The 23,593-nt window shown below is 37.7% G+C and overlaps 1 protein-coding gene and 1 pseudogene across 1 annotated transcript in view; one reads left to right on the forward strand and one right to left on the reverse strand.

Moving 5' to 3' along the window:
* Positions 1–1,819: 1,819 nt before the first annotated feature.
* Positions 1,820–7,445, reverse strand: LOC118913848 (transcription initiation factor TFIID subunit 10-like; annotated as a pseudogene).
* A 515-nt stretch (positions 7,446–7,960) lies between these two features.
* Positions 7,961–23,593, forward strand: part of LOC118913849 (serine/threonine-protein kinase TAO1-like) — a 93,014-nt gene continuing 77,381 nt past the window's right edge. The window contains 1 exon segment of the mRNA XM_057499479.1: positions 7,961–9,994. Coding sequence (XP_057355462.1) covers positions 9,863–9,994 — 132 coding nt within the window. The 5' untranslated portion in view covers positions 7,961–9,862.

The raw sequence follows: 23,593 nt of genomic DNA on the forward strand, positions 1-23,593 counted from the left end.
ACTGTTATTTTGCCTTTTGGGCATTTTTGACATAATAGAATAAATTATTGTCTTGATAAGATGCATCTAGTTACAAATGATGGGCAACCCAGCTCAAACAACATTGCTTGACACAAACTGGAAGAGAAAGGGAAAACTTCATGGATGGTTGCTCTTCAGCAACAAGAAGGTGGGGGGACAAACAGGACCAGCCTGTTATCCCCGGGGCTGAGCAAGAGGGCAAGTGTCGGCGGCTTGGACACCCTCCCCTGAGATCCGGGGAAGAAAAAAACCACACCAAGCCTGGAGATGTGTCAGCCTCAAGGGCGCAGCAAAACTCAGCTTTATTCCATCAGAGGCTTAGTTATATAGGGGATGATAAGGAAGTAGCAGAAACCAATGGGAATTGATTATCTCATCTGTCACTAGGGACTTTAGGCAGGTTTCGGGTTAGGTGGGGAGGCGGAGTTAGGGCCAAGAGCGCGCGCGCGGGAAGCTAGGTAGGCCACGAACGCGGAAGTAACGAGGGAGGATGGAAACCTCCAGTATGCGGCCGTCACAGGCCTAAAAGAGGCAAAAGGTCCCAGCAGATGGTTTGACTCATCATGTATATAAGAAGTAACTTATAGTTCTGTAATTTTTATTTCATTTGAATAATTTCAGTTTACCTAGAAGTCATAAAAATTTTCAAAGCAAATTGAATATATGTTACTCAATCATATCTATAAGCTTCAGTGTGCATTTCACCAAACGAAGAACACTCTCCAACATAGCAAAGCATAATATCTAAATCAAGAAATCTACACTGATACAATACCGTGGTCCAATTCACAGACCTCATTCAAATTTTGACAACTGTTCCAACAATATTTCTTTGCTGTTTTGGTGTATAATGTAGTCCAGGAGCTCATGCTGTACTTAGCTGTCATATCTCTTAAGTAACTTTGAGTTTGGAATAATTTCTCTTTCTCTGTGGTTCATGGACCTGATAATTGAAAGAGTTCATGTCTCTAATTCTGTAGGATGTGTTCAGAGTGGTCCATCCAGTGTTTCTTTCTTTCTTTCTTTTTTTTTTTTTGCACTGGCTTTTATTTATTTATTTTTATGTTGCTATTATTAATGTACAATTACATGAGCAATATTATGGTTACTAGACTCCCCCCATTATCAAGTCCCTGTCACCCCATTACAGTCACTGTCCATCAGCATACTAAGATGCTATAGAATCACTACTTGTCTTCTACTGCCTTCCCCATAATTCCACCTCCCCCACTACATTATGTATGCTAATTGTCATACCCCTTTTTCTCCCTTACCCCTCCCTTCCCACCCATCCTCCCCAGTCCCTTTCCGTTTTGTAACTGTTATCCATTCTTGGGTTCTGTGAGTCTGCTGCTGTTTTGTTCCTTTGGTTTTTCTTTGTTCTTATACTCCACAGATCAGTGAAATCATTTGGTACTCGTCTTTCACCGCCTGGCTTATTTCACTGAGCATAATACCCTCTAGCTCTGTCCATGTTGTTGCAAATGGTAGGATTTGTTTTCTTTTTATGGCTGAATAATATTCCATTGTGTATATGTACCACATCTTCTTTATCCATCCATCTACTGATGGACACTTAGGTTGCTTCCATACATTGGCTTTGTAAACACTGCTGTGATAAACATAGGGGTACATCTGTCTTTTTCAAACTGGGCTACTGCATTCTTAGGATAAATTCCTAGGAGTGGGATTCATGGGTCAAATGGTATTTCTATTTGAGTTTTTTGAGGAACATCTATACTGCTTTCCAAAATGGTTGAACTAACTTACATTCCCACCAGCAGTGTAGGAGCTTTCTTCACAACCTTGCCAACATTTGTTGTTGTTTGTCTTTAGGATGGTGGCCATCCTTAGTGGTGTGAGGTGATATCTTATTGTGGTTTTAATTTGCATTTCTCTGATCACTAGCGATGTGGAGCATCTTTTCATGTGTCTGTTGGCCATCTGAATTTCTTCTTTGGAGAACTGTCTGTTCAGCTCCTCTGGCCATTTTTTAATTGGATTATTTGCTTTTTGTTTGTTAAGGTGTGTGAGCTCTTTATATATTTTGGATATCAACCCTTTATCGATTCTGTCATTTATGAATATATTCTCCCATACTGTAGGATGCCTTTTTGTTCTATTGGTGGTGTCCTTTGCTGTAAAGAAGGTTTTCAGCGTGTTAGAGTCCCACTTGTTCATTTTTGCTTTTGTTTCCCTTGCTCGGGGAGATATGTCCATGAAGAAGTCGCTCATGTTTATGTCCAAGAGATTTTTGCCTATGTATTTTTCTGAGTTTTATGCTTTCATGACTTACATTCAGGTATTTGATCCATTTCGAATTTACTTTTGTGTATGGGGTTAGACAATGATCCATTTTCATTCTCTTACATGTAGCTGTCCAGTTTTGCCAACACCATCTGTTGAAGAGGCTGTCATTTCCCAATTGTATGTCCATGGCCCCTTTATCATATTTTAATTGACCATATATGTTTGGGCTAATGTCTGGAGTCTCTATTCTGTTCCACTGGTCTGTTGCTCTGTTCTTGTACCAGTACCAAATTGTCTTAATTACTATGTCTTTGTAGTAGAGCTTGTAGTTGGGGAGTGAGATCCCCTCCACTTTATTCTTTCTTCTTCAGCTTTCTTTGGCTATTCGGGGTCTTTTGTGGTTCCATATGAATTTTAACACTATTTGTTCCAGTTCATTGAAGAATGCTGTTGGTATTTTGATGGGGATTGCCTTTAATCTGTAAATTGCTTAAGGCAGGATTGCCATTTTAACAATATGAATTCTTCCTAGCCAAGAGCACAGGACTGGTTTCCATTTGTTAGTGTCCTCTTTAATTTCTCTTAAGAGTGTCTTACAGTTTTCAGGGCATAGGTCTTTCACTTCCTTGGTTAGGTTTATTCCTAGGTATTTTATTCTTTTTGATGCAATTGTGAATGGAATTGTTTTCCTGATTTCTCTTTCTGCTAGTTCATTGTTAGTGTAAAGGTGTGCAACAAATTTCTGTGTATTTTGTATCCTGAAACTTTGCTGAATTCAGATATTAATTCTTTTAGTTTTGGAGTGGAGTCTTAGGGTTTTTTATGTACAATATTATATCATCTGCAAGTAGTGACAGTTTGACTTCTTTACCAATCTGGATGCCTTGTATTTCTTTCTTTTGTCTCATTGCCGTGGCTAGGACCTCCAGTACTATGTTGAATAACAGTGGGGAGAGTGGGCATCCCTGTCTTGTTCCTGATCTTAGAGGAAAAGCTTTCAGCTTCTCACTGTTAAGTATGATGTTGGTTGTGAGTTTGTCATATATGGCCTTTATTATGTTGAGGTACTTGCCCTCTATACCCATTTTGTTGAGAGCTTTTGTCATGAATGGATGTTGCATTTTTTCGAATGCTTTTTCAGCATCTATGGAGATGATCATGTGGTTTTTGTCCTTCTTTTATTAATGTGGTGGATGATGTTAATGGATTTTCAAATGTTGTACCATCCTTACATCCCTGAGATGAATCCCACTTGATCATGGTGTATGATCCTCTTGATGTATTTTTGAATTTGGTCTGCTAATATTTTGTTGAGTATTTGTGCATCTATGTTCATTAAAGATACTGGTCTGTAGTTTTCTTTTTCTGTGGTGTCTTTGCCTGGTTTGGTATTAGAGTGATGCTGGCTTCATAGAATGAGTTTGGAAGTATTCCCTCCTCTTCTAGTTTTTGGAAAACGTTGAGGAGAGTGGATATTATGTCTTCTGCAAATGTCTGCTAAAATTTAGCAGTGAATCCATCTGGTCCAGGCATTTTGTTGTTGGGTAGATTTTTGATTACCGATTCAATTTCATTGCTGGTAATTGGTCTGTTTAGATTTTCTGTTTCTTCTTGGGTCTGTCTTGGAAGCTTGTATTTTTCTAGAAAGTTGTCCATTTCTTCTAGGTTACAGTTTGTTAGCATATAGATCTTCATAGTATTCCCTAATAATTCTTTGTATTTCTGTGGTGTCTGATGTGATTTTTTATTTCTCATTTCTGATTCTGTTTATGTGTGTAGATCCTCTTTTTCTCTTAATAAGTCTGGCTAAGGGTTTATCTGTTTTGTGGATTGTCTCAAGGAGCCAGCTCTTGGTTTCATTCATTTTTTTCTATTGTTTTATTCTTCTCAATTGTGTGTATTCTCTGATCTTTATTATGTCCCTCCTTCTGCTGACTTTGGGCCTCATTTGTTCTTCTTTTTCCAGTTCAGTAGTTGTAAATTTATACTATTAATTTTGCAGGGTTCTTTCTTCTTTAAATAGGCCTGGATTGCTATATACTTCTCTCTTTGAACTGCCTTCTCTGCATTCCCACTGAAGTTGGGGCTTGTGCTGTTGTTTTCATTTGTCTCCATATATTGCTTGATCTCTGTTTTAATTTGCTCATTGATCCATTGATTATTTAGGAGTATGTTGTTAAGCCTCCATGTGTTTGTGTGAGCCTTTCTGTTTTCTTTTTACCATTTATTTGTAGTTTTACACTCTTGTGATCTGAGAAGTTGGTTGGTACAGTTTCAATCTTTTTGAATTTACTGAGGCTCTTTTTGTGGCCTAATGTGTGGTGTATTCTGGAAAATGTTCCATGTGCACTTGAAAAGAATGTGTATCCTGCTTCTTTTGGGTGAAGAGTTCTGTAAATGTTTGTTATGTCCATCTGTTCTAATGTGTTGTTCAATGCCTCTGTGTCCTTCCTTATTTTCTGTCTGGTTGTTGTGTCCTTTGGAGTGGTGAGTGGAGTGTTGAAATGTCCTAGATTGAATGCATTACATTCCATATCCCCTTTTAATTATGTTAGTATTTGTTTCACATATGTAGGTGCTCCTGTGTTGGGTGCATATGTATTTATAATGGTTATATCCTCTTGTTGGACTGCCCCCTTTATCATTATGTAATGTCATTCTTTGTCTCTTGTGACTTTCTTTGTTTTGAAGTCTATTTTTCTGATACAAGTACTGCAACTCCTGCTTTTTTCTCCCTATTAGTTGCATGAAATATCTTTTTCCATCCCTTCACTTTTAGTCTGTGTATGTCTTTGGGTTTGAGGTGAGTCTCTTGTCAGGAGCATATAGTTGGGTCTTGTTTTTTTTATCCATTTAGTGACTCTGTGTCTTTTTATTGGTACATTCAAACCATTTACATTTAGGGTGATTATGTATAAGTATGTACTTATTGCCATTGCAGGCCTTAGATTTGTGGTTACCAAAGGTTCAAGGGTAACATCCTTACTATCTAAGAGTCTAGTTTAACTCACTTAGTATGCTATTACAAACACAAGCTAAAGGTTCTTTTCTTTTTCTTTCTCTTTTTCCACCTCATCCATTCTTTATATATTAGGTATCGTATTCTGTACTCTTTGTCTCTCCCTTTTTATTACCTCTGGTGACAGCTCTTTAACCTTAGGAACACTTCCATCTACAGGAGTCCCTCCAAAATGCACTGTAGAGATGGTTTGTGGGAGGTAAATTCTCTCAGCTTTTGCTTATCTGGAAATTGTTTAATCCCACCTTCAGATTTAAATGCCAATCTTGCCAGGTAAGAGTATTCTTGGTTCAAGGCCCTTCTGCTTCATTGCATTAAATACATCATGCCACTCCCTTCTGGCCTGCAAGGTTTCTGCTGGGAAGTCTGATGATAGCCTGATGAGTTTTCCTTTGTATGTGATCTTTTTACTCTCTCTGGCTGCTTTTAATAGTCTGTCCTTATCCTTGATCTTAGCCATTTTAATTATTATATGTTTTGGTGTTGTCTTCCTTGGGTCCCTTGTGTTGGGAGATCTGTGCATCTCCATGGCCTGAGAGCCTATCTCCTTCCCCAGATTGGGGAAGTTTTCAGCAATTACCTCCTCAAAGATACTTTCCCTTTTACTCTCTCTTGTTCTGGTACCCCTGTAATATGAATATTGTTCCGTTTGGATTGGTCACAACAGTTCTGTCAATATTCTTTCATTCCTATCCTGTTGCTCTCTCAGGATTAGTTTTGTGAATTGTATTTTCATACTATCTGTGTCTTTGGGAGGAAGCCTCTGTCTCTCCTCTCACGCCGCCATCTTTAAACCAATGCTGTCAGTAGTGTGGCTTCTTTACACTGATGTCATACTCACTGAGGGCAGGGGTCAACTCCTCCATGGTTAAGTGTACTCCTTTCATTTTTATGGTGCTGCAGAGCATCGTGGGCAATATCTGAGATGAGTTTATTGGCAGCTAGGGAGATGAACCGAATTACATGTGGGTTCACGGCCTCAAAGCCAGCTTGGTTCAGGCAGTATCCAGTCATTATATCTGGGATTATAGATGTGGAATCTTTCAGCTGCAATCAGGAAGTCCACTAGAGGTGTGCTGGATACCGTCAGCTTCACTGCTCCATTGGCAGCGTTGAGCAGTGGGTAAACCCCGTTAGCCATGGCCCCCTCTGAGGGTGCTGCACTGCCCAATGACAGCTTCCCCACTCAGCTCAGCCAGCTCTCCAGCCTGCGTTGCTGTGCGTCCCATGCCCCCTGCTGTGGCTCCAGCCCTCACACCTCTGCCATCACTGTGGGGCTGGCCTTGTTGTCTTTTGCAGTGGTGCACCGAGGGCAGTGGTGTAGGGGCTGAGGCAGTGGAAGCCGGTGCCTCTTGGGGTCTGAGCCTGAGCCACTACAGTTTGTCAGGTGGGTGAAAGAGGCAGCTCTCTATTTCTTCTTGAGTGAGTTTTGGTAGTTGATAAGTACCACTACGAAGTAATTTGCCTATTTGATCTGTTTTGTCAAATTTATGAATTTAGACATGTTCGTTTTATTTCCTTATCCTTTTAATGACTTTAGGAATATAGTAATATGCCCTCTTTTGGGTAACTTGCTCTTGTTTTCTTTGGTTAGCTTGGCAGAGTTTTTTCAGTTTTATTGACTTTTTTCCCCTGCAAAGAACTGCCTTTTGATTTTACTGATTTTGTTGTCTCGTTTCATTGATTTCTATTCTGTTCTTTAGTATTTCCTTCTATATTTAGTTTTGGTTTTATTTGCTTTTCTCTTTGTAGATTTTTAAGATTGGAGCTTAGATTATTGATTGGAGTTCTTTTTCTACTATGATGTAGTGCCTTAATTTCTGTGTAAGAATCCTGTAAATTTTATGTTATATTTTTATGTTCACACAATTCATATTATTTTCTCTTTTCCCTTGAGATGTCTTTATTGACCCATGGGTTACTTAAAAGTGTATTTAATTTCCAAACCTGAGGTTGTTCTTTTTTAACTGTTTGTTACTGATTTTAAGTTTATTTTACTCTCTGGTGAGAAAACATTTTGTATGAATCAAAATTTTTTTCACTTGTTAAGATTAGTTTTATGGCCCAGAGTATGACCTCACAGTGAATGTCATAATATGCACACTTGAAAAGAATGTACATTCTGGTGTTGCCAGGTTACGTGCTGGTATGTCATTGGGTCTTGTTGGTTGATAGTGTTGGTCTGTGGTGGTGGTATTTGAGTTACAGACTTATCTTCTCTTTTCAGTTGTATCAGTTTTTGCTTCATGTAATTTGAAGCTCTTTTCTTGGGTGAGTATATATTTAGAATTTGATGAATGGAATCATAACATTTTGTAATGCTCCTCTTTACTCCTTGTAATTTTCATAGCTCTGAAGCTCTGAATATTTTGTCTGGTATTAATATAGCCTTCAGCTTTCTTTTGTTTCATATTTTACTTTTCCCTTAATAGAGGTCAGATTCTCTTAGCTTCCTTTCATCTAAGTCTTTCTCTCTCTCTCTCTATTTTTTTGCAGTCATTCCACAAGTCTTTTGCTTAGAAAATAAGGATTCTCTTCTGGGTTTGCAGTTCTTTCTTTTCTTCATCTTAAGTATTTTATTCAACATTCTGTGGCCTCCATTGTATTTTATGAGAAACCTGTGATCATTCAAATTTAATTTATCTTTGGTTTTTAGCATTATGACATGTTTAGGCCTCATCAGGTCTAAGCTCTTTGGATTTGCTCCGTTTAGGGCTTGCTGAATATCATGAATCTCTAAGTTTATGTTTTTGTCAAATCTGGGATCTTTTCTGCTTTCAGTAAGAACTCTTTTCTCCAAAATAAAATTTTCTTTTCTTTATATAACACCTATAATGTGAAATTTGGATAGTTTGATACTGTCCCACAAGTTTCTAAGGATGTATTCATTTTTCCAATGTTTTTTCCTCTCTTTTCAAAATTTTTAGAAAATTTTATGTATAATAATGATTGTTATAAAGGTACTATAATTTGATAATTCTAAGTTATTAAATAAGGTCTTAAGTAACATAGAAGGCCTTTTGTTTTTCACAGGTATATTAATTGAATAGTAACACTTTATGTAGAATTGAGTTCAATATCCTCATTTTAGGAGTGATAAGTTACATGACTTTCCTATGGTCACATATTCTTGGAAGAATTGTAATTGAAGCCCTCTTCCAGAGAACTAACTTCCAGAGCAGAGAGATTGGTAAAAGTGTAGAATATGGGACAGCCTTGGAAATGTGTTAGAAAAGGAATATAAACCAATAATTTGAGTTTTTACTGCATTGTAGTATTAATTTAGGAAGGTGCAAAAGATATATAAATGTGTTTTATGTAGTTAGAAGTTTAATAACAAGCATTATAATTGATTCAGTTGACTTTACTAAAAATGAGACAGGCTTAAAAATTCTCTTTAATTAAAAAAAAGTTTTGGAATTAAAACCATTTAAAAATTTAAAAAATATGCTTTGGTCATGGAAAGAACTGGCTAGAGCTTTATTTTCCCTTATGAGTTTAATGAAATCAATTTTGGAGTTTTTCATTTTAATTGGTAAATTTAAGGAAGTCATGATAACTAACATTTAATGTACTGCTTACTGTTCCTGAGTACTAGTCTATACTTAACATTTATTAACTCATTTTACCCTCACAGCTACTCTAGGAGGTAGGTTATTTCTTTCATTTTATAGATTTGGAAAATGAGGTGACCCAAGTTCATAGTTGGTAAATAATTGTTGCCAGGATTCCTATCTAGGCCATGTCATTCTAGAACCAGGTTGTGAAGCCTCTCATTTATGGCAGCCATTTTTGAGATTTGGTAATCTGATGCAAAGGAACTGATATCAGAACTACCAGGGAATTCTGCAGTGTATCTGCTTATGTAATGAAGCAGATTTGATAAAGCCATATTTTAATGTGCATCAGGTTATGGAGGAAACAGTTATCTTTCTATGTTAAATTCATTATTTTCTCCCATTGCATTTTTCTTAGGAATGTCTGTGTTAGAATTGATTAAACGCTGCCATGTGGTATCTGAAAGGAAAATAAATCTTACTGAATTAAATCTATTGTCTATTTTCTTGTATTTGAAAGTCATTAATAGATGGGAATCTTCCTGTTGTTAGAAACATATTATGGGTACATTTTGAGTTGTTGGGCATGTTTTTAATGGTCTTACTATATTATCTCTTTTGCTAATGAGCTTATTGCATCAGAGTTAGATAAATCTTTAAGTACTGATACAGAAAGCCTTCAAGTACATAAAGATTGATCTAATTTTTAGAAGTGTATGTATAGTATGTACTTAAATACTATGTATAGTGGGAATCTTTTTTTTTTAAAGCAGCACAGGTGATTGTGACTCCTGCACTAGTAGGCAACACTTCTTTTCAGTGAAGTTCCAGGTCTAAGGTAATTTTATATATGTCAGAAAATGATGTTATACTAATTATTCTTAGCAATGTTTGCTTTTCCTTTTTTCTTATTTCTCTGCAATTGTTTATGTCAACGTGGCTTCATTCATACCGATTTACCAAGGATTGGGAGAGCAGTATAAAATTAGAATCAGACAGCTGATTGCCCTGCAGGATGTCATCAACTAACCCTTCAGACAGCCTGAAGGACCCTGAAATTGCAGAACTCTTCTTCAAAGAAGATCCAGAAAAGCTCTTCACAGATCTCAGAGAAGTTGGCCAGGGAGGCTTTGGAACAGTGTATTTTGTAAGTGTTAAAGGCTTAATGTCAGTGACCAGCATTTATTTAATATCCAGTCCTGGCAGAGTAAAAATTAGTAATACAAAAAGACATAGGCAGTAGCGTATTTTATAGTCACTTGAATTAGGTGTATGTGGAAAGAGATCATTTTATTTATTGAGCTTCTTAGATCATTGAAAAAATTGTAAAGATATTCTGCTTTAATTTCCATGTTGTTTACACTACTTTAGCAGTTTTATGACTTAAATTGCTATTGAATCAAATATTGCAAAACACTGACTTATGTAAAGTCCCATACATACACACATTTCATTATTATTCATTCATTATTTCTTCCTATTAAGATTGCTTCTTTTTTTCTTAGCAACAAGTTTTATATAGATGTTTAATATTTTGGTGGTATTACAGATTTAGTTTTTTAGTTTTAATGGGTACCTTAGAATAAAACAACAATTTGAAGTATTTTTCCATAGAGAAAATGTCTTCCAAATTCTTAACAAGTTGAACTTTTCATTTATTTCCCATTTGTAAATTAGAGGTAAAAATAAGGGAGTAGAAACTCCCTCGGTAATTTTCCTACCCAAGCACAGCTGCTGTTAACATTTAGATGAACATCCTTGCAGAATCTTTTTTTTTTGTTTTTTATTTTTTATGAAGGGTAGTTGACACACAGTATTACATTAGTTTCAGGTGTACAACACAGTGATTCAACATTTATATACATAATAATTCTAGCTACCAGCTATCACCATACAAAGTTGTTACAATATTTTGACTATATTCCTTATGCTATACATTACATCCCGGTTACTTATTTATTTTACAATTGGAAGTATGTACTTTTTTTTTTTTTTTTTTTGAGAGGGCATCTCTCATATTTATTGATCAAATGGTTATTAACAACAATAAAATTCTGTATAGGGGAATCAATGCTCAATGCACAATCATTAATCCACCCAAGCCTAATTTTCATCAGTCTCCAATCTACTAAAGCATAGTGAACAAGTTCTTACATGGAGAACAAATTCTTACATAGTGAATAAGTTCTTACATGGTGAACAGTACAAGGGCAGCCATCACAGAAACCTTCGATTTTGCTCATGCATTATGAACTATAAACAGTCAGTTCAAATATGAATATTCGTTTGATTTTTATACTTGATTTATATGTGGATACCACATTTCTCTCTTTATTATTATTATTTTTAATAAAATGCTGAAGTGGTAGGTAGATGCAAGATAAAGGTAGAAAACATAGTTTAGTGTTGTAAGAGAGCAAATGTAGATGATCAGGTGTGTGCCTGTAGACTATGTGTTAATCCAAGCTAGACAAGGGCAATAAAACATCCATGGATGCAGAAGATTTCTCTCAGAACAGGGGGGGTGAGGTTCTAAGCCTCACCTCTGTTGATCCCCAATTTCTCACCTGATGGCCCCCCTGCGACTGTGCCTGTCTTAGGTTGTTCCGCCCTTGAGGAATCTTACCCATCTCTGGCTAACCAGTCATCTTCCGGGGCCATACAGGGAAATGTAAAGTTGGTAAGTGAGAGAGAAGCTTTATTGTTTGAAATGGTTAGCTTTTTACTTCTTTGCATATTTATGCCCTGTGGCTTCTATGCCCAGCATTTGTCTTGAGGTATCTTTACCACTTGGAAGAATTATGATACTCGGTAAATTCTATATGAGGCACGAATTCTACTTAAGGGTTGTAATTAGGAAGGAAGAAGAAAAGCTATAGAAGTAGCAGGCGGAAGAAAACATGGGAAGATTGATTATTTCTTTGACATATCTTCTTGTAGAGTAACTTCATCATGTATAGGTTTTAAGCTACTACTTAAATTGCGCACACACATTAACATAATAGGAGTATAGTTACATAACCAAAGCATACCTGTAATTACCAGCCATCTCCAGTGAAACCAAGAAAACCAGTTAGGCACCTTAGGCATTTGTGAAAACTTATCTATGATATGGTGGATATTGTCCAACTGAACTTGAACAGTCTGAGAGAAATCAGACAAATTAAAACAACCCATTCCTGGGGAATGTTCACATCCCTTATGTTCTTTTAACAGTAAATAGTCTGTAGTTGTAAGATTTTGGAGCGCTACAATTTGCACTTCTCCTAATTCTTGATTGAGTTCCAACAGTATAGATCCAGTCAAATTTGTTGTTTTACTGTATGCACAGGCCAGCTTAGATATCTCCTTCCTCATTCCCATGGCAAGTCCAGGAACTGGTGGGATGAGTGCATCTACAGCTGTAGCAGTGCGTGGATCTTTGTTGGGGTTCTTTGATGATCATCTTCTGGCATGAGTCTTCCAGAGAGTGCTGATGTTGGAAGTTCTTTTTCATATCGTATCTTAGTTCATTTTCGGGGTAGCCCAATTAGGCTTTGATCCACTGTATAAACACAAACAGACCCTTTGCCTACACTTTTAAATGCCCGTTATACCCTTGTGTAGAACTCACTGGAGGTCACCACACAGGAACTGCTTTTTTTTTTTATCATTAATCTACACTTATATGACGAATATTATGTTTACTAGGCTCTCCCCTATACCAGGTACCCCCTATAAACCCCTTTACAGTCACTGTCCATCAGCATAGCAAAATGTTGTAGAATCACTACTTGTCTTCTCTGTGTTGTACAGCCTTCCCCTTTCTCCCCCCCCATGCATGCTAAACTTAATAACCCCCTTTTTCTTCCCCCCTCCTTATCCCTCCCTACCCACCCATCCTTCCCAGTCCCTTTCCCTTTGGTACCTGTTAGTCCATTCTTGAGTTCTGTGATTCTGCTGCTGTTTTTGTTCCTTCAGTTTTTCGTTTGTTCTTATACTCCACAGATGAGTGAAATCATTTGGTATTTCTCTTTCTCCGCTTGGCTTATTTCACTGAGCATAATACCCTCCAGCTCCATCCATGTTGCTGCAAATGGTAGGATTTGCCCTTTCAGAATCTTTTTGTGTACACATGCTTTATGTGCGTGTGTGATGTAGGTTATGTTTGTTTGATTTCTGGATTAGACACAGAATAAGGGAAGAGACACTCAGAAAACAGGTATTTCATAAACAACCTTTTTTCTGTGTTACAGTTTTGTCTGAATGTTTGCTTGTCCCATTCTTCTTAATATTAATGTGGAGAAATATAGAATAATAAAGGAAAAAAAATATAGACTCTTAGAAATGGGCCCAATAAGAGAACCCTGTGGAAAAAATCTCCATCATGTAGCCATTCAATGAGTGTCAGTAGTATTTTTTAATTGACTTATTTTATTAAGTATAATTTGTATACAGTAAATACAGAGATATTAAATGTACAGTTTGATTAAATTAACTTATATACCATACAACCAACAATTCAAGATACAGAATGGTGATAGTTGTGGGGTATAGAAAGAAGTAGATAGAGGACAGAATGGTAACTTGTTTTACCTCTTTTGATAAATATTTTGTATATTTAAAAGTTAAAATGAAGTCATTATGTATGGGGGGAGTCACGAAAAGGCAAGCAGGAACAAAGAATCCAACTGTATTTGGGCTACAACCACATTGGAGTAAAAACCAAACTAATACGAGTAACTTTCATACACAGTATTTGACTATTTACCCTCCATCTGGTTGGGAAGAGGAAACTGCAAATAAATCTTGAACTCTTCTCAGTAAATTTGTTTCATATTGGTACGGGTGTGACAGTTCTGAAACTGTGTGTTAAAAGGTTGAGCAGTGAATAATTTTGATGTCATTTGGAATCAGATCCTAACTGAAAGAATGATAGAAATAGGAAATTGGCGAATGTAAGGAAGAACCATGTGGGACTAGATAGGTATTGGATAGGAATTTGTGGCATTAATATGAACTAATTACATGACATATATATTTCCTAGCTCTCTCTTCTGTAAGATTCTAGTTGCATTGATATCCCAGTAGCAACAAGCACACTTAGCACTCAGATCTTGGATTCCTCACTACATGAATCAAGAGCTCTTGGAGTAATGGCTCATTCTATCCCCTGTCCTCTGTGGGGACAGGGAGCATAAAAGATAAGCTTTAGAATATCTTGTACCAGAAGGTTAAAAAGTGCTTTTTAAAAAAAAAATAGGACCTTTCAAGAGGATGCTAGAACCAGCTTGAAGGTGCTCCCACTGGCCAGATCTGGAACAATTTGAGCATCCATATAAACATCTCTTGATTATAACCCATTGAATAAAATAGGAATTCCTAATTTCCATGATAGATGAAGTTGGAAAGGGAGGGCTTTTCTTTATAATAGAATGCTGACTGAAAGATGTGAAGGGAATGGTAGAGTTGGGAAAAACCAGCATTTTGGAAGTCATCATTGCAAAGATTGTTTTGGGCTAGAATCTTCAGTGGTTGTGAAACCTAGGGGGAAAGTTTGATGGGCAGGATATTTATATAGTTTAAAAGTATCTCTCCACATATTGTTAGATACACAGTAAGAAGCAGTGTTTATAACTATATACATTGGAAAGAAACAGTCAAGCACCTTGAGTGGGTGATGAAAATTAGTAATCAGTGATGAACAGACATTGTATGCCTCCAGTTACGATACCCTGAAAAGGACACAATATTACTCATATAGTATTTCAGCCAGAGATACGTAACCAGAATCTAATTTTGAAGAAGGTTCAGACAAACACAACAAATTTAGTAAGGTAAGTACTGCTGTATAGTCTCAAAAAATGCTGGTGTCATAAAAGACAAGGAAGAGTTGAGGAAATGTTCAAGATTAGAGGAGATGAGTAAGACAAGATAAGTAAACACAACTCGTAATCCTGAAGGGAAAGAGAAACATGATTGTGGATATTAAGTATTTTTCTGTAGGTTTTTTTTTGTGTGTGTGATAGGCAAAAGTAATCTCATATTAATCTGATTTAATTTTAATGTACTCATCATTACTAATGAGTTTGGATTTTAATAAATTGCAGTCACTATAACTAATACTAAATTTGCAGATTTTGCAATAATAGTAAAAAGTTTTACCCTATAATCTTCACCCAAATCCTTTAAAGTTTACAAGTTTCATAACCACAGTCAGTACCTTTATCAAAACTAAGAAATAAACATCGCTACATTGATACTATTAACTAAACTACATACTTTATTCAAATTTTCCCAGTCTTTGTGCTCTTTTCTGTTCTGGAATCTATGCCAGGATACTACACTGCATTTAGTATACCCACTTTTGAACTTTATCTTGTGCTAATTAGAAATGTAGCTCTTTAGCAAAACAATGAAATCGGACCCTTACAGCATATATGAACATTAAAATGTATCAAAGACCTAAATATAACAGTTAAAACTATACATGGCCTTGGTTTTGTCAAAGGATTCTTAGAAATGACAACAAAAGCATGAACAAAAGAAAAACATAGATATTGGATTTGATCAAAATGTAAAACTTCTTTGCTTCAAAACAGTGAAAAGACAACGAATAGAATAGGAGAAATTCTTTGTAAATTATATGTCTGATAAGGGACTTGTGTCTAGAATATATAAAGAACTCTTACAACGCAATAATAAAAAGGCAACCCAATTTTTAAATGGGCAAAGGATCTGAATTGACGTTTCTCCAAAGATGTACAAGTGGCCAAAAAGCACATGAAAAGATGCTCAACATTCACTGGTCACAAGTCTTGAAAACATTATACTAAGTGAAAGAAGCCAGTCACAAAAGACTGTATATTATGTGCTCTCAAAGTATACTGAATGGGCAAATCTCCAGAAACATAGAAAGTAGATTAGTTGTTCCTTAGGACTGAAGGGATGAGGAAAAGGGATAGGAGAGTGATAGCTACAGGGTGTGGGGTTTCTTTTTTCTTTTTTTTAATGGGGAAAAAATTTGAGGTAAGGTACCCATAATATAAAATTTACCATTTTAACCATTCTTTTTTTTTTTTTTGGTATAATTAATCTACAATTACATGAAGAACATAATGTTTACAAGGCTCCCCCCTTCACCAAGTCCCCCCACATACCCCTTCACAGTCACTGTCCATCAGCCTAGTAAGATGCTGTAAAATTACTAATTTTCTTCTCTGTGTTGTAGAACTGCCCCGTACCCTACCCCGCCACATTATACATGCTAACTATAATGCCCCCTTTCTTTTTCCCCACCCTTATCCCTACCATCCTACCCATCCTGCCCAGTCCCTTTCCCTTTGGTAACTGTTAGTCCATTCGTGGGTTCACTGATACTGCTGCTGTTTTGTTCCTTCAGTTTTTCTTTGTTCTTATACTCCACATATGAGTGAAATCATTTGGTACTTGTCTTTCTCCGCCTGGCTTGTTTCACTGAGCATAATACCCTCTAGCTCCATCCATGTTGTTGCAAATGGTAGGATTTGTTTTCTTCTTATGGCAGAATAATATTCCATTGCGTATATGTACCACCTCTTCTTTATCCATTCATCTACTGATGAACATTTAGGTTGTTTCCATTTCTTGGCTATTGTAAATAGTGCAGCGATAAACATAGGGGTGCATCTGTCTTTTTCAAACTTGAGTGCTGCATTCTTAGGGTTAATTCCTAGAAGTGGAATTCCTGGGTCAAATGGTATTTCTATTTTAAGCATTTTGAGGAACCTCCATACTGCTTTCCACAATGGTTGAACTAATTTACATTCCCACCAACAGTGTAGGAGGGTTCCCCTTTCTCGAAAACCTCGCCAACATTTGTTGTTGTTTGTCTTTTGGATGGTAGCGATCCTTAATGGTGTGAGGTGATATCTCATTGTGGTTTTAATTTGCATTTCTCTGATGACTAGTGATGTGGAGCATCTTTTCATGTGTCTGTTGGCCATCTGGATTTCTTTAGAGAACTGTCTATTCAGCTCCTCTGCCCATTTTTAATTGGATTATTTGCTTTTTGTTTGTTGATATGTATGTACTCTTTATATATATATATATATATATATTTTTTTTAAGAAATGCTACTTTATTTATTTTTATTTTGCATTAAAGTATCATAGATATACAATCTTATGTTGGCTTCAAATACACAACATAGTGGTTCAACATTTACCCATATTATCAAGTCCTCACTCCCTCCAGTGAGGTTACTGTCCATCAATATAGTAAGGATGTTACAGAATCATTTACTAAATTCTCCATGCTGTACTGCTATCCCTGTGACCAACCTATATTGTGATTTCCAATTATTATGCCCAGCAATGCTACTTTATTAACAGCCTTTGTTCTACATTAGATTTATAGCTTATGCTGATATCTGTTTTTTTTAAAGGGATGTGTGATATAATTTTTTATTTCATACATTTAGCTGAATTCAAACACACATACTTTGTACCACACCTCCATTCTCACTGCTCCATCCCCATTTTTTTTTAATAATATGTCCCAGAAATGCAAGCCAAATAGTTACAAAAATGTAGTTTATTTGTCTCACTGATGGGAAAAAATTGGCTTAGTTGGACTTCCTAAAAAGATGATTTGGTATATCTGAAACCATGATCGCCATCCTTTAAAATCAATTTAGAGACGCAAAGAGTAATTTGACTACAGAAGATTTTTACCTAATGCTGTCTTTAGAATCCAACCCCATTCTGCTGTGTTGTACTTATTTATTTTATTTATTTATTTTTTATTTTGGTATCATTACTCTACAATTACATGAAGAACATTATGTTTACTAGGCTCCCCCTTTCACCAAGTCCCCCCCACATACCCCTTCACAGTCACTGTCCATCTGTGTAGTAAGATGCTGTAAAATCACTACTTCTCTTCTCTATGTTGCACAGCCCTCCCCGTGCCCCCCCACGCACTATACATGCTAATCGTAATGCCCTCTTTCTTTTTCCCCACCCTTATCCCTCCCTTTCCACCCATCTTCCCCAGTCCCTTTCCCTTTGGTAACTATTAGTCCATTCTTGGGTTCTGTGATTCTGCTGCTGTTTTGTTCCTTCAGTTTTCATTTGTTCATATACTCCACATATGAGTGAAATCATTTGGTACTTGTCTTTCTCCGCCTGGCTTATTTCACTGAGCATAGTAGCCTCTAGCTCCATCCATGTTGCAAATGGTAGGATTTGTTTTCTTCTTATGAATGAGTAATATTCCATTGTGTATATGTACCACATCTTCTTTATCCATTCATCTACTGATGGACATTTAGGTTGCTTCCATATCTTGGCTATTGTAAATAGTGCAGCGATAAACATAGGGGTGCATATCTTTTTCAAACTTGAGTGCTGCATTCTTAGGGTAAATTCCTAGGAGTGGAATTCCTGAGTCAAATGGTATTTCTATTTTGAGCATTCTGAGGAACCTCCATACTGCTTTTCACAATGGTTGAACTAATTTACATTCCCACCAGCAGTGTAGGAGGGTTCCCATTTCTCCACAACCTTGCCAACATTTGTTGTTGTTTGTCTTTTCGATGATGGCGATCCTTAGTGGTGTGAGGTGATATCTCATTGTGGTTTTAATTTGCATTTCTCTGATGATTAGCGATGTGGAGCATCTTTTCATGTGCCTGTTGGCCATCTGGATTTCTTTAGAGAACTGTCTGTTCAGCTCCTTTGCCCATTTTTTAATTGGATTATTTGATTTTTGTTTGTTGAGGTGTGTGAGCTCTTTATATATTTTGGATGTCAATCCTTTATCAGATCTGTCATTTATGAATATATTCTCTCATACTGTAGGATACCTTTTTGTTCTATTGATGGTGTCATTTGCTGTACAAAAGCTTTTCAGCTTAATATGTCCCACTTGTTCATTTTTGCTGTTGTTTTCCTTGCCCGGGGAGATATGTTCAAGAAGAGGTCACTCATGTTTATGTCTAAGAGATTTTTGCCTATGTTTTTTTCTAAGAGTTTTATGATTTCATGACTTACATTCAGATCTTTGATCCATTTTGAATTTACTTTTGTGTATGGGGTTAGACAGTGATCCAGTTTCATTCTCTTACACGTAGCTGTCCAGTTTTGCCAGCACCATCTGTTGAAGAGATGATCATTTCCCCATTGTATGTCCATGGCTCCTTTATCGTATATTAATTGACCATATATGTTTGGAGTCTCTATTCTGTTCCACTGGTCTGTGGCTCTGTTCTTGTGCCAGTACCAAATAGTCTTGCTTACTATGCCTTTGTAGTAGAGCTTGAAGTTGGGGAGCGAGATCCCCCCCCCCATTTTATTCTTCCTTCTCAGGATTGCTTTGGCTATTCGGCATCTTTGGTGGTTCCATATGAATTTTTGAACTATTTGTTCCAGTTTGTTGAAGAATGCTGTTGGTAATTTGAGAGGGATTGCATCAAATCTATATATTGCTTTGGGCAGGATGGCCATTTTGATGATATTAATTCTTCCTAGCCAGGAGCATGGGATGAGTTTCCATTTGTTAGTGTCCTCTTTAATTTCTCTTAAGAGTGTTTTGTAGTTTTCAGGGTATAGGTCTTTCACTTCCTTGGTTAGGTTTATTCCTAGGTATTTTATTCTTTTTGGTGCTATTGTGAATGGAATTGTTTTCCTGATTTCTCTTTCTATTAGTTCATTGTTACTGTATAGGAAAGCCACCGATTTCTGTGTGTTAATTTTGTATCCTGCAACTTTGCTGAATTCTGATATTAGTTCTAGTAGTTTTGGAGTGGAGTCTCTCAGGTTTTTTATGTACAATATCATGTTATCTGCAAATAGTGACAGTTTAACAACTTCTTTACCAATCTGGATTCCTTGTATTTCTTTGTTTTGTCTAATTGCTGTGGCTAGGACCTCCGGTACTGTGTTGAATAACAGTGGGGAGAGTGGGCATCCCTGTCTTGTTCCCGAACTCAGAGGAAAAGCTTTCAGCCTCTCACTGTTCAGCATGATGTTAGCTGTGGGTTTATCATATATGGCCTTTATTACATTGAGGTACTTGCCCTCTATACCCATTTTGTTGAGAGTTTTTATGATGAATGGCTGTTGAATTTTGTTGAATGCTTTTTCAGCATCTATGGAGATGATCATGTGGTTTTTGTCTTTCTTTTTGTTGATGTGGTGGATGATTTTGATGGATTTTCAAATGTTGTACCATCCTTGCATCCCTGGGATGAATCCCACTTGGTCATGGTGTATGATCCTTTTGATGTACTTTTTGAATTCGGTTTGCTAATATTTTGTTGAGTATTTTTGCATCTACGTTAAGCAGGGATATTGGTCTGTAGTTTTCCTTTTTGGTGGGATTTTTGGTGTTAGGGTGATGTTGGCTTCATAGAATGAGTGTGGGAGTATTCCCTCCTCTTCTATCGTTTGGAAAACTTTCAGGAGAATGGGTATTATGTCTTCTCTGTGTGTCTGATAAAATTCTGAGGTAAATCCATCTGGCCCAGTGGTTTTGTTCTTGTGTAGTTTCTTGATTGCCGCTACAATTTTGTTGCTGGTAAGTGGTCTGTTTAGATTTTCTGTTTCTTTCTGGGTCAGTCTTGGAAGGTTGTATTTTTCTAGGAAGTTGTCCATTTCTCCTAGGTGTTCCAGCTTGTTGGCATATAGGTTTTCATAGTACTCTCTAATAATTCTTTGTATTTCTGTGGGGTCCGTCATGATTTTTCCTCTTATTTCTGATTCTGTTGATGTGTGTTAATTCTCTTTTTCTCTTAATAAGTCTGGCTGGAGGCTTATCTATTTTGGTTTTTCTCTCAAAGAACCAGCTCTTGGTTTCATTGATTTTTTCTATTGTTTTATTCTTCCCAATTTTATTTATTTCTTCTGTGATCTTTATTATGTCCCTCGTTCTGCTGACCTTAGGTCTCATTTGTTCTTCTTTTTCCAATTTCGGTAATTGTGACATTAGACTATTCATTTGGGATTATTCTTCCTTCTTTAAATATGCCTGGATTGCTATATATACTTTCCTCTTAAGACTGCTTTCACTGCGTCCCACAGTGTTTCAGGCTTTGTGTTGTTGTTGTCATTTGTTTCCATATATTGCTGGATCTCCATTTTAATTTGGTCGTTGATCCATTGTTTATTTAGGAGCATGTTGTTAAGCCTCCATGTGTTTGTGAGCGTTTTTGCTTTCTTTGTAGAATTTATTTCTAGTTTTATACCTTTGTGGTCTGAAAAGTTGGTTGGTAGGATTTCAATCTTTTGGAATTTACTGAGGCTCTTTTTGTGGCCTAGTATGTGGTCTATTCTGGAGAATGTTCCATGTGCACTTGAGGAGAATGTGTATCCTGTTGCTTTTGGGTGTAGAGTTCTATAGATGTCTATTAGGTCCATCTGTTCTAGTGTGTTGTTCAGTGCCTCTGTGTCCTTACTTATTTTCTGTCTTGTGGATATGTCCTTTGGAGTGAGTGTTGGTTTTAGTCTCCCAAAATGAATGCATTGTATTTCCTCCTTTAATTTTGTTAGTATTTGTTTCACATATTTTTGTGCTCCTGTATTGGGTGCATATATATTTATAATGGTTGTATCCTCTTGTTCTACTGAGCCCTTTATCATTATGTAATGTCATTCTTTATCTCTTGTTACATTCTTTATTTTGAAGTCTATTTTGTCTGATACTAGTACTGCAACACCTGCTTTTTTTCTCCCCATTGTTTGCATGAAATATCTTTTTCCATCCCTTGACTTTTAATCTGTGCATGTCTTTGGGTTTGTGGTGAGTTTCTTGTAAGCAGCATATAGATGGGTCTCGCTTTTTTATTCTATTACTCTGTGTCTTTTGATTGGTGCATTCAGGCCATTTACATTCAGAGTTATTATTGCAAGCTATGTACTTATTGCCATTGCAGGCTTTAAGTTATGGTTACCAAAGGTTCAAGGTTAGCTTCTTTAGTATCTTACTGTCTAACTTAACTCGCTTATTGAGCTATTATAAACACAGTCTGATGATTCTTTATTTCTCTCCCTTCTTATTCCTCCTTCTCCATTCTTCATATATTGGGTGTTTTGTTCTGTGTTCTTTTTAGGACTGCTCCCATCTAGAGCAGTACATCTAAAATACCCTGTAGAGGTGGTTTGTGGGAAGCAAATTCCCTCAACTTTTGCTTGTCTAGGAATTGTTTAATCCCTCCTTCATATTTAAATGATAATCGTGCTGGATACAGTATCCTTGGTTCAAGGCCCTTCTGTTTCATGGCATTAAATATATCATGGGATTCTCTTCTGGCATGTTAGGTTTCTGTTGAGAAATCTGATGATAGCCTGATGCGTTTTCCTTTGTAGGGGACCTTTTTCTCTCTCTGGCTGCCTTTAATACTCTGTCCTTTTCCTTGATCTTTGCCATTTTAATTATTATGTGTCTTGGTGTTTTCCTTTTTGGGTCCCTTCTGTTGGGAGTTGTGTGTGCTTCCGTTGTCTGGGCAACTATTTCCTCCCCCAGTTTGGGGAAGTTTTCAGCAATTATTTCTTCAAGGACACTTTCTATCCCTTTTTCCCTGTCTTCTTCTGGTAACCCTATAATGAGGATATTGTTCCTTTTGGATTGGTCACACACTTCTCTTAATATTGTTTCATTTCTGGAGATCCTTTTATCTCTCTCTGCATCAGCTTCTGTGCGTTCCTGTTCTCTGGTTTCTATTCCATCAGTGGCCTTTTGCATCACCTCCGTTCTGCTTTTAAGTCTTTCCAGAGATTGTTTTATTTCTGTAGTCTCCCTCTGTACTTGCTCCTTTAGCTCTTGCATATTTCTCTGCAGATTCATCAGCATGTTTATGATTTTTATTTTGAATTATTTTTCAGTGAGACCCCTTAGGTCTCTCTGCAGATCCTTTCTCAGGGGTTACCTGGACTATTTTGGACTGGACTAAATTCTTCTGCCTTTTCATGGTGATAGCAGCAGCTGTAGGCATGTAGCGGGTATGTTAGCTGCAAGAAGAACGTCCTTTCCTGCTTGCTGGATGCCTTGCCCTTCTCCGATGCCTGTGTCTGTTACCTGCACTCCTGGAGCAGCCACTGGGTTAATCCCCTAAGCTGCTGTGGGCCTGGTCTCCGTCAGAGCAGTGCAGAGCCCTACAGGGAGTGGCAGGCATGCCTGGTGCTCTGCCCTGCGAATGTGGCGCCCCTGCCGGGTAGCTGTGTGCCAGCAGCAGCCTTTGGGTCCTGCCCGGGTTGCTGTGCATCTGGCTTGGATTCCACGCGGGTACTCCTGGGCCACTCCTCCACTGCTGCTGCCGGCCTCCATGGGATGTTCCCATGCCCCTCTGGCACCACGGCTGCCAGTGCATGTGGGCCACACTTGGGCCCCTCTCGTGCCGCTGCAGGTTCGCACGGGCCTCTCCTGTGCCCCTCTGGTGCCGTTGCTGCTGGCACGTGTGGGCCCCTCCTGCGCTGCTCAGTCGCCGCCCCGGCGGTTTAGCATGGGCCTCTCCCAGTACCCTCTGGCACCACAGCCACTGGCGCATGCATGCCGCTCCCGGGCCGCTCGGTCGGGTCTGCTGCGGGCTCACATTGGCCACTCCCGCTCCCCTCTGGTGCCACCAGCACACGTGGGATACTACCAGTCCCCTCTGGCGCTGCTGCCCCCAGTGCGCGCTGCCGCTCTCCCACTACTGTGCCTGTGTGTGAGGGTCCACACCAGTTGGTGGAACAACTGGCAGGCTGCTTATTGCTGTGAGGGGTTTCAGAGCTGTGCTGCCGCCCAGGGG

This window comes from Manis pentadactyla, chromosome 4, assembly GCF_030020395.1.
Source record: "Manis pentadactyla isolate mManPen7 chromosome 4, mManPen7.hap1, whole genome shotgun sequence".
Taxonomy (NCBI): Eukaryota; Metazoa; Chordata; class Mammalia; order Pholidota; family Manidae; genus Manis; species Manis pentadactyla.